Source organism: Coenobita brevimanus, unplaced genomic scaffold, assembly GCF_032717465.1.
Source record: "Coenobita brevimanus isolate Jiangsu-jjx unplaced genomic scaffold, ASM3271746v2 jjx.HiC_scaffold_2803, whole genome shotgun sequence".
NCBI classification, from domain to species: Eukaryota; Metazoa; Arthropoda; class Malacostraca; order Decapoda; family Coenobitidae; genus Coenobita; species Coenobita brevimanus.
This window is the reverse complement of record NW_027643767.1, coordinates 27,938-44,069: the sequence shown is the minus strand read 5'-3', so window position 1 is coordinate 44,069 and position 16,132 is coordinate 27,938. Positions and strand designations below refer to the sequence as shown.

At 41.5% G+C, this 16,132-nt stretch overlaps 1 protein-coding gene across 1 annotated transcript in view; it reads right to left on the bottom strand.

Moving 5' to 3' along the window:
- The window catches only part of LOC145390079 (protein misato homolog 1-like), an 87,545-nt gene that overhangs the window by 46,122 nt on the left and 25,291 nt on the right, over positions 1 to 16,132 (bottom strand). The window contains exons 10-11 of the mRNA XM_080265149.1: positions 13,085 to 13,225; positions 3,313 to 3,439 (exon numbers count right to left, since the gene is read on the bottom strand). Of these exons, the coding sequence (XP_080121275.1) occupies positions 3,313 to 3,439; positions 13,085 to 13,225 (268 nt within the window). The remainder of the gene's footprint in view (positions 1 to 3,312; positions 3,440 to 13,084; positions 13,226 to 16,132) is intronic.

Sequence of the window (16,132 nt, the reverse complement as noted above, 5' to 3'; positions counted from 1 at the left end):
ACACCAAAATGCAAACACAGCTGCACACATCCTCCAACCTTACCTCGACACACTACACCAATGGTTCACCACAAACAGGATCAAAATAGCCCCAGCCAAATCTAGTGACCCTTTTCACAAACTGGACAGCAGAACACAGTCACATCCCACACCTCACCATAAACAACACTCCCCTATCACACACACACACACACACACACACACACACACACACACACACAAAATCCTTGGTGTAACATACAATACATCAATGTCATTTAAACAACACATCACAAACATTAAAAATAAAATAACACCAAGACTCAATGCCTTGAGGTCACTTGCCCATACAACATTCAGACACAACAAAGATACCACCACCACAGTATACAAACAATATATACGTTCAGTGATGAATTATGCAAGCCCTGCCTGCGCTTCTAACCTCACCAAAACACACTACAACACTCTACAGACCATACAGAACAAGGCTCTAAAAATAATCACAGGCTGCACAGCTACTACACCCACAAACCACCTACATCACAAAACCAATGTCCTCAAAGTAAAGGATCATCTAGACGTGAGAGGCACCCAGTTTCTTGCTGCAGCCTCCACAAACCTACAACATCAACTACAGTACATAGCAGCACATCCACACACACCAGTGAACATCAAAACAACACCCAGAACATGATATCATACACAAATATTGTACTGTCATCTCTCCCCCACTGCTCGCCTCACACCAGCTTCCAGAAGCATATCCATACTAAAATCACTCACCACTCCATTCAGTCACTTAAAAACAACACAGCTGCATGCACGGCCTCCTGCTATCCACCCTTCTGAATCCTACCTCCCTCGTGAGGACAGGGTCCACCTGGCCAGGCTGAAATGTGGGCATCATCCAGCTCTCTTAAGTTACCAGAAGAGACTGGATGACTCCGTCACTGATGCCTGTCCAGGATGCAACACAGCACCCCATACTATTAAGCACATTTTGAAATACTGCATTGCACATAATCACCTATGCCAACAACACAACATACACTCCTTGAGAGCTCTGTTGGAAAGCCCGGTCTTGGCCATGGCCTTCCTTAGGGACTTGGGACTGTTTGGCCAGACTGCCTAGGGAACAACTACTACTACTACAACTCTTTTTGTATCATCATCATCATCATCACCATCATTATCATCATCATCATGTTCCCTAACTTTTCCTACCCTCTGTCAATTCCAGGGTTAACCTGAACATGTTGTCTTCAAAGAGGGAGTTGTGTGGCCTGCAAAAAAAAAATGTATATCATCAATTGTCATCATCAGCACCACCACCATCATTATCACATTTTTTTTTTTTTCCTCACCATGGTAAAATAAACTGATGATCTTTTTTTTTTTTTTTCTATGCAGCACTACACCATCCACTCACCTGATGTAGTGCTGCTCTCGGGTGTCTGTCCTTTCCTCTCCCCTATCCTTCTTTCCTTCCATCCTCTTCTGTCTTGCTTTCCTTCATTCTTTCCTCTTCCTTCTGCCTGTGGGTGACTCTACACTGAGTGACAAGCCAAATGGTTTCCTGTACACCAGGAAACCATTTACTATGCTGGGTGGTAACCATATGACCAAATTTTGGTGCCTGGTGGTTTAGTGGGTAATTATTGCGCTCCAATCAGATTGAGCCGGTGAAAGTTTATATCCAAGAAGTGGTTGGGGTTTATTGCTCACATAATGCCACTCAGGGATGAGTGAGGCTGGGCACTCTCATCTGAAATGTCAGGACCAACTTGCCTAGCCCCGGGCTCCTACGTCCCTCATGGGGCAACATAGGATTGGATGATGGATGGATGGATGCTAGGAAGAAGGAACCAAAGGCCAGGAGCCCATAAACTGTTCCTTTCAAGGATATTGTGTAGGATACTGCCTGTTCATAGGCCTATCCATACGATATGCTGGGTGTTGCCGGATCCTATTGAATCACAGCCTCAGGCATCAGCCGCAACCGTCCCGGCTGCTCGGCATAAAGCCAAGCACACGCAGCTGTGTTTCTCTTGACCCCCACACCATGCTTCTTTCCTCTTCTATCAATTCTAGGATTAACTTCTCTAAGCCAGGTTACAGTGAACATACTATAGGAACTCTATCTCCATCTATTTATTGCCAGATGCCTTAATCCCATATGGGGTGGCCACAAACAAATCAGCTCCACGTCGCCCTGTCCCCCGCCATTTCACTGCCCTGCTCCCAACTCACACCCCCCTCTCTCATATACCTCTCCACTCCATGCCTCCATCTCATCCTTGGCCTCCCCCTCCACCCCACTCAAATACACTCTCCTCATCAGTTTCTCACTCTCCATCCTCTCCATATGGCCAAACCACCTCAATGTGTTTCTCCTAATGCTTTCTATCACAGACACATCCACACCACAAAGCTCCTTCACTTCCTCGTTTGTCAGCCTGTCTCTCCATGCAAATCCACATGCTCCTCTTAAATAACTCATTTCCACTGCCCTGACTCTTGACTTCTGTCCCTCCAACAAGGTCCAAGCTTCACTTCCATATGTTAGAGTTGGTATCACAACACTGTCATGTAGTAACTTTTTCACTTCCATGCTCACTTCCCTGTTTCTTATCACTGCTTTCAAGGAACCAGCAACCTTTCTTCCTTATTGTACCCTTGTTAAAAGCCTTGCCTTGGTCACCTAATGGCGGCTCTCCATGCTGCATGATTGGCTTCAAGTCACTCCATCCCCTAATTTACCAGCTCTAGTGATTTAGTCACTCCAGCCTCACACTCTAGTCACACCGGCCCCATTTTCCAGACAGAAACCTACTCATTACGGCCATTACAGTAATACCTCGATATACGACACCCCTAGATGCGATAAGCCGGCTTAACGATTGGGGTAGAAATACCACCATACCCTGCCTAACGATGACCAAATCCTGGTTTAACGATGGGTTTTGATTTTTTTTTTAGATTTTGATGACATTTTAGACTAAAATTGTGTTTAGGTTGATTTATAAACTATTTTTAGACTTAGATTAAAGTGTTTTAGCCATAGGTGGAGTGAACATTGTCATTTTGGGGTACAGTTTACTAAGCTTGATTTGATGATTTTCTGATTTTTTTTGTTGGCTTTAGTGAGTTATTTACAGGTGTTAGGCTTAGGTTACCTTCCTTGACAGCTGTTAGGCCATTTAGATTGGCTTTAAACTTGTTTTGGGGTTCATTTGGGCTTGATTTTGGTGGAAACTCAAGGCTGAGAAAAGCTCCACAGCCTCATTCCCTCAATAAGACCATGACTAATGAGACTAAAGCTGTACTGACCTTGATGGGATTCTGCTGGGGATGGAGCCAGTGTCATCCAGGAAGGAGCTGTCTGCTGAGATGCATGGAAAGTCACCCATCAAGGATCTTCTCTTGCTGTTGTCAGGAACAGTGATGTGATGTGGTTCTGAAAAGATACTAAAATGTATACCGGTACATCATATATTCAGATATATATGCCTCCATCTACTAACTGAAATCCCTACGCTACATGCAGCAAGCCCTTTATATCCTGCAGACAAATGCATACACACAAATATACTGTATATCATGGGAAAAGTTAAACTTACATGAATGAAGTGCCTACTACTGTGGCAGTAAGGGTAAAAACACATGTAATATTAATATATTGGTACATCTCAATACTGTACAGACCATCAACTTTAATATGCAGACCAGATACTGACACACACACACATTCAATAATTACTTTCAAACACTAGCTGAAAGAACTTCTGGTCAAAGAAAAATTTACATTGCTATAACTCTTTGAACAGCACCATATAGCACTGAATACACATAAAGTTGGCAAAGCACTTCTAATTATACGAGAATATATAACCCCTCCACTTCTGTGATGCATTTCATATCTTCTTGCTCGTATAAATTAATACTTTCCACAATCCTTGTCTATCCACCCTGTCATATGCTTTCTCCAAATCCATGAAAGCCGCATACAACTTCTTTCCCTTCTCTAGAAACTTTTCCACTAAAGATCTAAGAATGAATATTAGTGCCCGTATTATTAAAAATTCCTAGGAGTAAAAAGTTCCTCTCAAAGTGATATTTGGCTCCTAGCTTCTAGAAGTACTCCTAAAAGTTACTTTCAACTCCTAAGTTTACTCATAAATCGCTAAAAAGTAAAAGTCCTCCACAAGGACTTTTAAGGAGATAGGAGGGCTTTTAGTGTCAGTAAACACAGTAGCTGCGTCCCTCAAACAACAAGAGACAAGACAACATAGACCATGGCTGACCGACACCACCCACCATGCAGAAATTTTCAAGCTCGGAAGAATGCATTCATGGAATATGATGATCAAGAACTTGTAAGAAGGTACCGTTTCGATCGTGAGGGCATTCTGTTTATTACGAAATTGAGGAGAGGATTAGACAGGCTTGGCGAGCTGTTGGAATGTTGAAATCTGTTTGAAATAATAATATGCTTTCGGTACATACTAAAGTGAAAATTTACCATTCCATGGTTAGACCAATTTTAATTTACGGGCATGAGTCATGGTACAGTACAATTGCAACAGATCAGAAAGTATTAGGATTTGAGAATAAAATACTGAGAAGGATTCTTGGGGTAAAGTGGCAAGACAGAGTTACAAATGCAAGAGTAACAGATATTACGAGAGTGGAACCAGTTAATGAATATGTGAGACTGTCTTGCTGGAAGTGGCTGGGGCACATATACAGAAAAGAAGGTAGTTTGATACAGGATGTGCCAGAGTGGACTGCTAGAGGAAGAAGAGGTAGAGGTAGGCCGAGGGAAACCTGGTTGAGGACAATGAAAAAAGAAACAGGAGAGGAGTGTTGGTGGGACCTGAAGGAGATGGCAAGAGACAAAAATTGGTGGAGAGAGTTCATTGAGGCCCTATGCATCTCGTGGGGTGCCACAGGAAATGACTGATTGATTGATTGATTAGTAAGAGATGTACTGGAAAGGCCCACACATCGAAACCATCCTCTCACACCCGAGACAAAAGTGTTGATACTATTAAGGTTCCTTGCAACTGGAAAAATGCAGCAGTGTAACTGTGATGACTTTGGACCATCGCAGCCATCAGTGAGCAATGTGATAACGGAAAACTCTGTGCTCTAACTGCTCCACACATTATTAAGAGGTTTGTGAAGTTCCCCCATACACTCCGTGAACTACAAAGAACTGAAAGAAAATTCAGGCAAATTGCTGGCTTTCCTGGGGTAGCTGGTGTGATTGATGGGACTCACATACGAATTGTGGCACCAAACCAGTATGAAGAAGTGGGTATAACTTTAGAAGTAACCAACGTTACCGATTTTCATTATATTATGTCCCTGAACTATTTTAACCAAAACTTACCTTTTACGGCTAGTTTGAGTTGGGGGAGCTAATTTTGTAGGGGTCGTCATATAGTGGCTTAGGTTAGGCTATCTCTCCTTATTCCTTCTTGTAATGCTTTTCACTTTACCACATTCACTGATGGAACTGGGACACGATAATGGTCTTTAGCTTCTTAGTCACATTCTATACCTGAAAGATTTGAGGAAAATTAGTCATGAAGAACATCATAGTCTCATCATAAACAAGACCAAGTCTACTAATACATAAAAAAATATACAGGAAAAAAACACAGCAATTTTTAAACTCGGAAGAGTGGGATGGGGTGAGTACTTGACTGTAAATCCATATTATATACGCTGGTGTTAGAGTTCTGAAGTATTGACTAATTCCCTATCAATGGTACTGCTATCTGGGTGACAATGCTACATCAGCTACATTTTGAGCTACAGAACATTAGCTGGCAATCTTTCCAATATTTACTATGGAAAAAAAAGAGGGGGGGAGGGGGGCAACAGCATAAGAAGTCTTACTGTACATCCGTTGCAGCCTCTTGATAAAACCTTACGGATTAAACATATGGAAAATGAAATACAGTAGTCTTCCATATCAGCCAGGGATACTTTATAAAGATGCCTGTTGATGGTCGAACAATGAATATAGCATCAGTGGTCCCCCTACCTGGCATAAACCCAAACTGCATCTCATCAATATTCACTCTTTCTCTAATCATACCTTCTAAAACTCTCTCCATTACCTTCATTATCTGATATGAAAGCTTTATACCTCTATAATTTCCTCTTTCCAGGGCATCACCCTTCCCTTTATACACATTTACAATTACACTCTTCAGCCAATCATCTGGGACAACACACTCATAAATAATCCTATTTATCAGGTCAGTGACTAAACTCACCCCTATATCGCCTGAGGCCTTCAACATTACGGCAGTCAACCCAGACACACCTGCTGCCTTCCCCACCCTCATCCTGCCTATTGCTTCACTCTCAGTAGCAGTATCAATCAAAGGCCAAGGGCCAGACACTGGATCTGCTGGCTCCAAACCTTCCCTGTCCCAGTCAAACTCCTCATTCAACAACCGGTTATAATGCTCTCTCCATGCATCTTTAATATCCTCACTGTTCACCACTACCCTTCCTTCATCATTCTTCACACACTGCTCACCTATGATATACCGATTATCCCTCTTCACATGACCTGCCACCCTAAATATATTTTTCCTTTCCCCATGATTTAGGTTATCAAGTAATTGTCTCTGTGACTCAGACTTTGCCCTGTATACCTCTCTCCTAGCCCTACGCTTGGCAGCCAAATATTCCTCTTTGCTACCACCCTTCTTCCATTCCCGGAAAAGCCTTCTTTTCTCCTTAATTGCAGCTTCTACACCCTCATCCCACCACCAAGCTACTTTATGTCTTGGTGGTCCTCTTGTCCAGCTGCATGCTACATCAGTAACTCTCAAGAAATTGTTCTTGAGGGCTCTGTACTGTTCATTAACGCCTCTGTCTACAGCTCCCTGTTCAACCACCACACTCCTCAACTCGCTATAGAAGGCATCCCTTACTACTTGGTTTTTCAGCTTCCATATTTTCCTCCTAGGTACATAAGTCCTCTTTTTCATCATTTGTTCTTTAAGCACCACATCACAAATCAATAGTTTGTGCTGCTGCACACACTCCTTACTTCCTATAACTTTGACATCCCTCACTAACCTCCTATCGGCCCTCCTAACCAGAGAATAATCTATCTGACTGCTACTTCCCCAGACTCATAAGAATTAAACCCTGCCTAACCTTGAATGACCTAATCCAACTTAAATCAACCCAACCTAATCTAGCTTAACCTCACCTAACCCAGTCTAATTGTATTTAACCTCACAATCTCACGTAACCTCCCCATACTTAACATAACCTATTTTGAAGCAGCCTAACCGCATCTAACCCTACCTAATCCTACCCAGTCTCACTTAACCATACCATACCCGACCTAACCCAACCAGTCAAGCCTAAAATGACCTAATCCAACCTAATCTAACCCAGCCTAACCCAACCAAATAAAACCCAACCCAAAACCTATCCAAACCGACGTATTCTAAAGCAATCTAACCTAATCCGTCTATATCTAGTCGAACTGAAGCCAACCCAACCAAAAATTACCTAATCAGACCAAACCCTGCCCAAAGTGACCTAACCTAACTTTCGATCGGCTATATATTCGCTATTAAATTTTGCTGCCTGAAAAAAAGTCTACGGATGTCACATTCCAAGTTTCGCCTGTTCTGTGTACACGTATAACTTCGTTCTTACCTAATTGTATCTTTACAGGAATAAGTCAAGCTCGTACTGTCCCGTGTCTTAAACTATATTTATCGTACATATTCTTAAATTTGTGAATTGTTTTGGCAAACACTATTTCATTCGGTAGTGCAATTCCATTGATCAATTGCTCTGTTTGGGAAACTGAATTTCCTTACGTCTTTATCACCTCTCCTTCTCAGCATGTCTTCATTTATGTGTGTGTGTGTGTGTGTGTGTGTGTGTGTGTGTGTGTGTGTGTGTGTGTGTGTGTGTGTGTGTGTGTGTGTGTAATTCACCGGGTCGTGTGTGTGTGTGTGTGTGTGTGTGTGTGTGTTCTTACCTAATTGTATCTTTACAGGAATGAGTCGTACTGTCCCGTGTCTTAAACCATTTTTATCGTACATATCCTTAAATTTATGAATTGTTTTGGCACACACTTTCATCCGGTAGTGAATTCCACTGACCAATTGCCCTATTTGGGAAACTAAATTTCCTTACGTCTTTATTGCCTCTCTTTTTATGCAGTTTTTTGCAGTGTCCTCTTGCTGATGCATCCCCATAGGTTATATACTTATTTATGTCTATTTTCTCCTACCCTGATATGCATTTATATAGTATACTGTATATAATATACAGTATAATCATGTCTCCTCTTTTCCTTCTTTTATAAGAGAAGGAAAAGAGGAGACATGATTATACTGTATATCATATACAGTATACTATATAAATGCATATCAGGGAAGGAGAAAATAGACATAAATAAGTATATAACCTATGGGGATACAGCAGTAAGAGGACACTGCAAAAAACTGCATAAAAAGAGAGGCAATAAAGACGTAAGGAAATTTAGTTTCCCAAATAGGGCAATTGGTCAGTGGAATTCACTACCGGATGAAAGTGTGTGCCAAAACAATTCATAAATTTAAGGATATGTACGATAAAAATGGTTTAAGACACGGGACAGTACGACTCATTCCTGTAAAGATACAATTAGGTAAGAACACACACACACACACACACACACACACACACACACACACACACACATACATAAATGAAGACATGCTGAGAAGGATAATAACATCATTCATTAGACCAACACTGGAATATGCATCAGTAGTCTGGAGTCCTCATCTAAAAAAGCACATAGACAAGATTGAAAAAGTTCAAAAGGCCGCTACAAGATGGATACCAAGCTTAAGGGACCTAAACTACGAAGAAAGACTAAATAAACTGAATCTACCAATACTACAGGAGAGAAGGAAAAGAGGTGACATGATAATGCTATATAAATGCATATCAGGAAAGGAGAAAATAGACATAAATGATTACTTAACATATGGAGAAGCATCAGCAAGAGGACACTGCAAAAAATTGCATAAGAAGAGAGGTGATAAAGACGTAAGGAAATTCAGTTTCCCAAACAGAGCAATTGAACACCATATTATGGTGTTTGCAACACCTTAAACCTTCTTCAGTTATACTTTTCAAGTAGTGCCCAATTCTCTTGCTGTATGGGGCTACTCTTGGGTCAGCATTATTAAATTCTTTAGGCAACTTACCTCACTCCAGTTACCTCCATATTCACTTACCGCAGGCCTTTGCCGGTTCCACCTTTATATTTTGTAGTTTCCCAACCTCCCGTCACCCATCAAAGAAATACCAGTACTATATGACAATAGACCAGCTGGCCCACGCTAGTCAGCTCCTACACAAGTGTGACTAAATAAAAGAATGTCATAATCCCACTGGCTGGGGAAGCACCCAGGCACCTTTCTTACCAGTTTATTTCTGTATCGTGGTAGGTGGTGGCGACTATCATCCACTCACTTGATGTATTGCTGCCTACTTCCTCCATAGCCTTTATCATTCTTTTCTGTGCCTGTCCTCCTCTCTTCCTATTTCTCCCATCTTTCCTGTCACTTCTTATTGCTTTTCTTTCCTTTACAGGTGGCTTTACATTGAGTGACAAGCCAAATGATTTCCTGTAAGCCAAGAAACCATTTACAACGCTGGGTGGTAACCATATAACCAAACCATACATGCTCCCTATGTGTGAACAAGTGGGTTGGTGGAGGGTTAGTGCCCCTCCCCTTAAAACAAATAACTCAAAGTCAAATGGCCACCCCTTAAGGGATTATGGTGTCTGGTAATAGATAGATAGATAGATAGTTATTTCGGAGATTATACCGATCATTCATATTCAAATCGAAGTAACTGTTAAATGATAGGTTGTGCAAAGACTTGTAAACAAACAGAGCAGTGCAGTAGGACTTTATATCAAGCAATTTTAGGATACCCAATTTCTTGAAAGATGGATTAGTGTGGTCATAATTGCGTAAGTTTTCCATTATACGGACCGATTTCTTTTGGGCTATAAATAAGCGGTTTAATTGAGTTACTTGAGAGGAGCATGTGGAGTGAAGTGGAGGGACAGGTTGACGAATGAAGAAGTGAAGGAACGTTGTGGGGTGGATGTGGATGTGGTTGAGAAGATTAGGAGAAATACACTGAGGTGGTTTGGACATATGGAGAGAATGGAGAATGAAAGACTGACTAAGAGGGTGTATGTAGGTGAGGTGGAGGGAGGGAGAGGGAGGGGTAGACCAAGGATGAGGTGGAGGGATGGAGTTGAGAGGTATATGAGGGAGGGGGGGGTGAGTTGGGGGGAGGGTAATCAAATGGTGGGTGACAGAGTGACTTGGAGGCGTTTTGTCTGCGGCCACCCTTTGTGGGATTAGGGCGTCGGGCTATAGATAGATAGATAGATAGAATTGTGTCTTATGAGCACCACTCCATACATTGTTACAATAAAACAATAAAGGAAAAATCAGCAAGTAATAAATGAGCTTAAAAGACTGTGTTGTTAGTTGATCACGAATTTGGTACATGATCCCACACTGTTTGCTAATCTTTGTATGGAGATACTGGATATGTAAATGCCATGACAAACGTTCATCAATTATAACACCAAGGAATTTTATACTGTCCACTCTTTCAATTGACTGGGCACCTATGTAGATGTTGGGTTGATTTGCAATGCTTTGTGTCCTTCTAAATATAATGTAATGAGATTTGCCTACATTTAGTGTGAGTTTGTTGCTTGTTATCTATTTTTTAATATCTGTTAGGCTGCTATTTACAACATTTGTTAGTTCATTGAGATTTTGGTGGCTGGCATAAAAGGTACTATCATCAGCAAATAGTACTGGCTTCATATGTGAGGTAGCGTACACGATGTCATTTATGTACAAAATAAACAAGAGTGGTCCTAAGACCGACCCCTGGGGAACTCCAGATTCTACTGGCATACAGATAGACTGGCACTGTTTGTATTGCACAAACTGTTTGCGATTGGCTAAGTAGGAAGCAAACCATTGATTTGAAGTGCCTCGTATACCATAGTGGTCAAGCTTCTTTAGTAATACAGAGTGATTTACAGTATCAAATGCCTTAGCCAGATCTAGAAATACACCCATAGTAAATTTATTTTCATCAAATGAAGTCAGCATGTCCTTGGTGAATGACAGCAAAGCACTCTCGGTAGACAATTTTTCCCTAAATCCAAATTGTGAATCAGTGATAATATTGTTGTTGGTGCAAAACTGAATTAACCTACCATAAACCAATTTCTCTATTATCTTACTGATTGCTGGCAGGACTGAGATAGGGCGATTATTGCTTAACAGCTTACGATCACCAGATTTAAAAACTGGAATGGCTTTGGCCAATTTCAACATGTCAGGAAACTTTCCAGTTTCAAAAGATAAATTAAAGAGGAAGACAAGTACAGGAACTAGATTGGCCATTATTTCCTTAACGATGGACATGGGGATATCGTCATATCGGGGACCAACATTCCGTAGATTTTTTATAGTCTAACTTCATGTTCAGTAGTAGGTGACAAAACGAATACACTGTCTTGCCTATTGTGTAAATATGAATAGAAATTAACCTCAGACTCTCCAACAGACTCAGCAAGTTTCTTAACAACACTGACAAAGTCTATCTATCTATCTATCTATCTATAGCCCGACGCCCTAATCCTGCAAAGGGTGGCCGCAGACAAAACGCCTCCAGGTCACTCTGTCACCCACCATTTGACTCCCCTCCCCCCAACTCACCCCCCCCTCCCTCATATACCTCTCAACTCCATCCCTCCACCTCATCCTCGGTCTACCCCTCCCTCTCCCTCCCTCCACCTCACCTACATACACCCTCTTAGTCAGTCTTTCATTCTCAAAGTAATTATTAAAATGGTCAGCTACTTCCTTAGGTTCATATACCTCATTATTGTTTACTAAATAAAAGCAATTATTTCTTTGTCGTGAAGAAGGCTTATTAAGGATGGAGTTTATTATACACCAGGTTTTCTTACTGTTACCTATATTTTCACTTATTTTATTCTTATAGTAATCTGACTTTGCCTCTCTGATTTTAGCTGTGATTTCATTGCGCAGTCTGCGATACTCTGCACCGTACGTAATGGGTTTCTTGGCACACTTTCTTTGAAGCTTGTTTCTTTCTCGGATCCCTTGCCTTATGATGGATATTAGATTTCATTCCTCCAAGTCAAAAAGTCTTCCCTAGCCTGAATAAAACAACCTTAAGACAGCAGGAAGAGAATAAAAAAGAAATCACCACACAGGAGAGGTTAAGTAAATTTTCATATACAGGATATTCTGTGGCACATTTCAGAACTCAGGAGGTCTGAGTAAAAAAATGCTGTATCAAGATGGGTCCCATTCTCAGCCATTACAGAGCCACAGTTACAATGGCCTTATGGGCTAATTATGAGGAAGACCACTTTCAACCATCAGGTCATCAGTAACTGTAGTTCTGTAATGGCTCAGAACTGGGCCAGGTGACACAGCATTTTTTACTAAATTTTACCCTTAGAATAATCTCCTTAAGTTTTTGAAAACTCTTGCAGGACACCCTGTATATCTCAACAAAATGCCTGATATACCAGATATTATATTAAACACTAAGAGATGCTTTACAGATAAACGGACTACAATTTGTTCATCTTAACTTGGAAGAGACTTTCATAATTTTTCAGCTTATTTCCTGTAGTTCAGTGACAACAATTATAAAGCTCTACATCCCTTCCACAGCAAATTTTCAGGACTACCACCATATTCCTTTGTTAAACTACTGCTATCACTCAACACTCGAGGCAGAGAGATGGCAATTTTAGGCCAAGTTATACTGAACAGAATATAGCATGATATTCCACTGTTAATCTTGTTACACCACATCAGTCAGTATGGGGAGATGACAATTTTATGTCAAGGTAAAGCAGAGTGGTATAGATGCCAGACAGGCACCATATTCCCTATACAGTGAATGTTGTGTGTGTGACCCACTTTCATTACATGAAAAAACAAGCTGGCTATAGTGTACTCACCATACAGTGTGCCAAGTGTGTGGTCCTGCGGAGACTCTCTGGTGCCCCAGGTCCAACTTGTTGTGTTCCCAGATGAAGATGCATGGAACCCACACACTTGCTGAGCCTCAAAGTCACCAAACAGTGACCCTCCCACCACACCTGACAGAAAAATCATAATACTATAAAATCATCATCATCATCATCATCATCATTACTGTTGTTATTATTATTATTATTAATATCATCATGGCAAGAGTAACAGCAAAGGCAAGAGTAACAACAAAGAAGAAAGGTACAGCATGGAGGGATGATGAGGTTAAGAGAGCAGTGGAGGAAAAGAGGAATAGTGGCTAAAGTGGTTACAGGTCAAGGGTTAAGTTGAAATAAGAACTGAATATACTGAGAGCAAGAAGCACGTAAAGAGACTAGTAAAGAGGAAAAAGAAGGAGGTAAATGATGATCTATGAAGAAAATTGAATGCCAACTACTCTGAAAATAGGAAGTTTTTCTGGAAAAAGGTGTGGAAATGTAGAAGTGACAGTGGAAAGAAACGTGAAAGTGTGAAGGATGTAAGTGGTAGATTATTAACCCATGGGGATGAAATACAGACCAGATGGAAAGAATATTTTGAGAGCCTGATGAATGGGAATAGAGAGAGCAGAGCGGCTGTAAACATGACTGGTTTTGGGGGTGTGCAGAGAAGGAATGCAGTGCCAGGAAACGTGACACTCACACAGGTGAAGAGTGCTGTGAAGCAAAAGAAAAATGGGAAAGCACTGGGGCTGATAATGTGTATGCCGAGATGATTAAATGTAGTGGAGAGAATGGAATGAAGTGCTTGTTGGAGATATGTGGGAGGGCATCAATGAGTGAAACTGCCAGCAGAGGGGAAAAAGGCTGTGCTTGTACCCCCTGTACAAAAATAAAGATGAGCCAAGTGAGTGCAAGAATTATCATGGCAAAATATATTGAGTGTGGTAGGGAAGGTATTTGGAAGAATTATTACTGTACCTCTCTACTCTATCCCTACACATCATCCTTAGTCTCCCCCGCCCTCTCATCCCCTCCACCTCACTCACTTACACTTTCCTAGTTAGTCTCTCACTCCATCACATGGCCAGACCACCTCAGTGTATATCTCCTAACATTATCACATCCACATCACATCACTCCTTCATTTCTGTTGCATGTCAGTATTAGCCACTCTTTTAACAGCTTAGCCTTTATATTATTTCTTTCTGTAACACTCCAGATTTGGTGCTAGGAAATGCTGTTGATTTTTTTTTAACCTACAAATAACTGGAGTCAAAAAAAGAATATATTGCCTGATTTTAGTGTTAGATTTATCCTACTTTAGACCTGCATTTGAGTATTCAGTGACAAGCATGTTCCTCATATTTTAATTTATCCCTCCAGTGAAGTATTTTATTTATTCTTGTTACATCTAATTGATTTTATGCAGCATCAGGGAGACCTCATTTAGGGAAGGAGTAATTGAATGTTATATACAGTATGACCTCTCCAGTTCTAACTCCATCTTGTGCAGTGCTTGTGATAAGTGGGTGCATAAGAGATGAAGTGGTATTAGAGGTAGACTGCAAGGTAATGTTGATTTCATGTGTGTGGTGTGTTGGGGAGAGCATTTAAGATTGTCAGGTTGAAAGTATTGATCATGCTAGTGAGTCTCTTGAGTATATGGAAGAGTTTTGTCATTTGGGGCACCTGTTATGTGCTGGAGGTGGGGCTGGAGACAGCTCTGTGGCCAGAGTGAGGAGTGGTTGGAAGAAGTTCAGGGAGCTATTACCTCTCCTGACATGGAGAGGGTTCTCCTTTCATTGCTAAAGGACCTTTGTACGCAGCATGCATTAGGAGTGTAATGCTATATGGTAATGAGACCTGGGCAGTAAAGGAAGATGAGATCTGTAGGCTCATATGTACAGAAATGACAGTGATTAAAAGGATGTATAGTGTGTCCTTGAATATGAGGCCTGAGGGGCTGGTTCGTGATTGAAGAGTTGAGAGAAAGGCTGGGAGTGGAGTGTATTGGTGTTGTGGTGATGAGGGGTAGATTGAGATGGTTTGGGCATGTGGAGAGGATGGAGGATGACAGTTGGGTGTGGAAAGTGAGAAGTGTGAATGTCGGGAATTGGGCTGTGAGAGGCAGACTGTCACACTTATAATAGCACTTCAATTAACTGAGGAGGGAAGTACCACTCTTAAGGTACAAAATTGTACAAATGCCTGAATTTACAGCAGATTATCATATAATACTGCTTAGAGCTTATGAGAAAGCAGCATACAGAGGTGGTATATGGATGTAAATACATAATTACACCCACCGCAAATTGATTTAGGACCTACACACAGAATTGCTGCGGGAGAGTTGTCTGTCCTTGCTTTGTGTTTCCACCTCTACCAAGTGAGTTTTGGGGGGCAAGAAGTAACTGGCAACTCATCTGGTGTTGGCGGGAGGTGGTGAAACACTCAGCATGTCAGTGCTTGCCCAGAAGCGAGATTGGAAGTACATGTTCCCGTCGCCCCGAGCTTGCACCTCACTCTTTTTTCGTATGCATTACTGTTTGCCTTGTTTTTTTTCCTAGAGTCGAGTTTTCATGCCTGGAAAGTACTGCTCAAGGGATGAGAGGGTCTGTATCATTGCATGGTGACAGGATAATGTCCCTATCAACACGATTTGTGAAGGTACTGGACGTGCAAAGTCGACCGTCATGAAGATTCTTGCTGCAGCTTGCAGCCTGCCACCTGAAGCCGTACCATAGCACGAGCATGGTGGTGGAAAGAAGAGGACAACTTTCAGAGGTACAGATACGCTTCTAAAGAGGGAAGTAATCAAGAATCCTCTTCTGACAGCAGTAGAATTGAAGAGAATGCATCCCCAGCTGTTACGTCTCAATTTGAACTATCCAACACTGCTTGCAGAAGGAGCTGAGTTTGCCAAGCCACACAGCAGCCAAGAAACCGATTCTCACTGACCGCACGAAGAAGCAGCGCATTCAGTTTGCCAAGAAGTATGCACACTGGACATCAGATGAGTGGAGAAAAGTTATG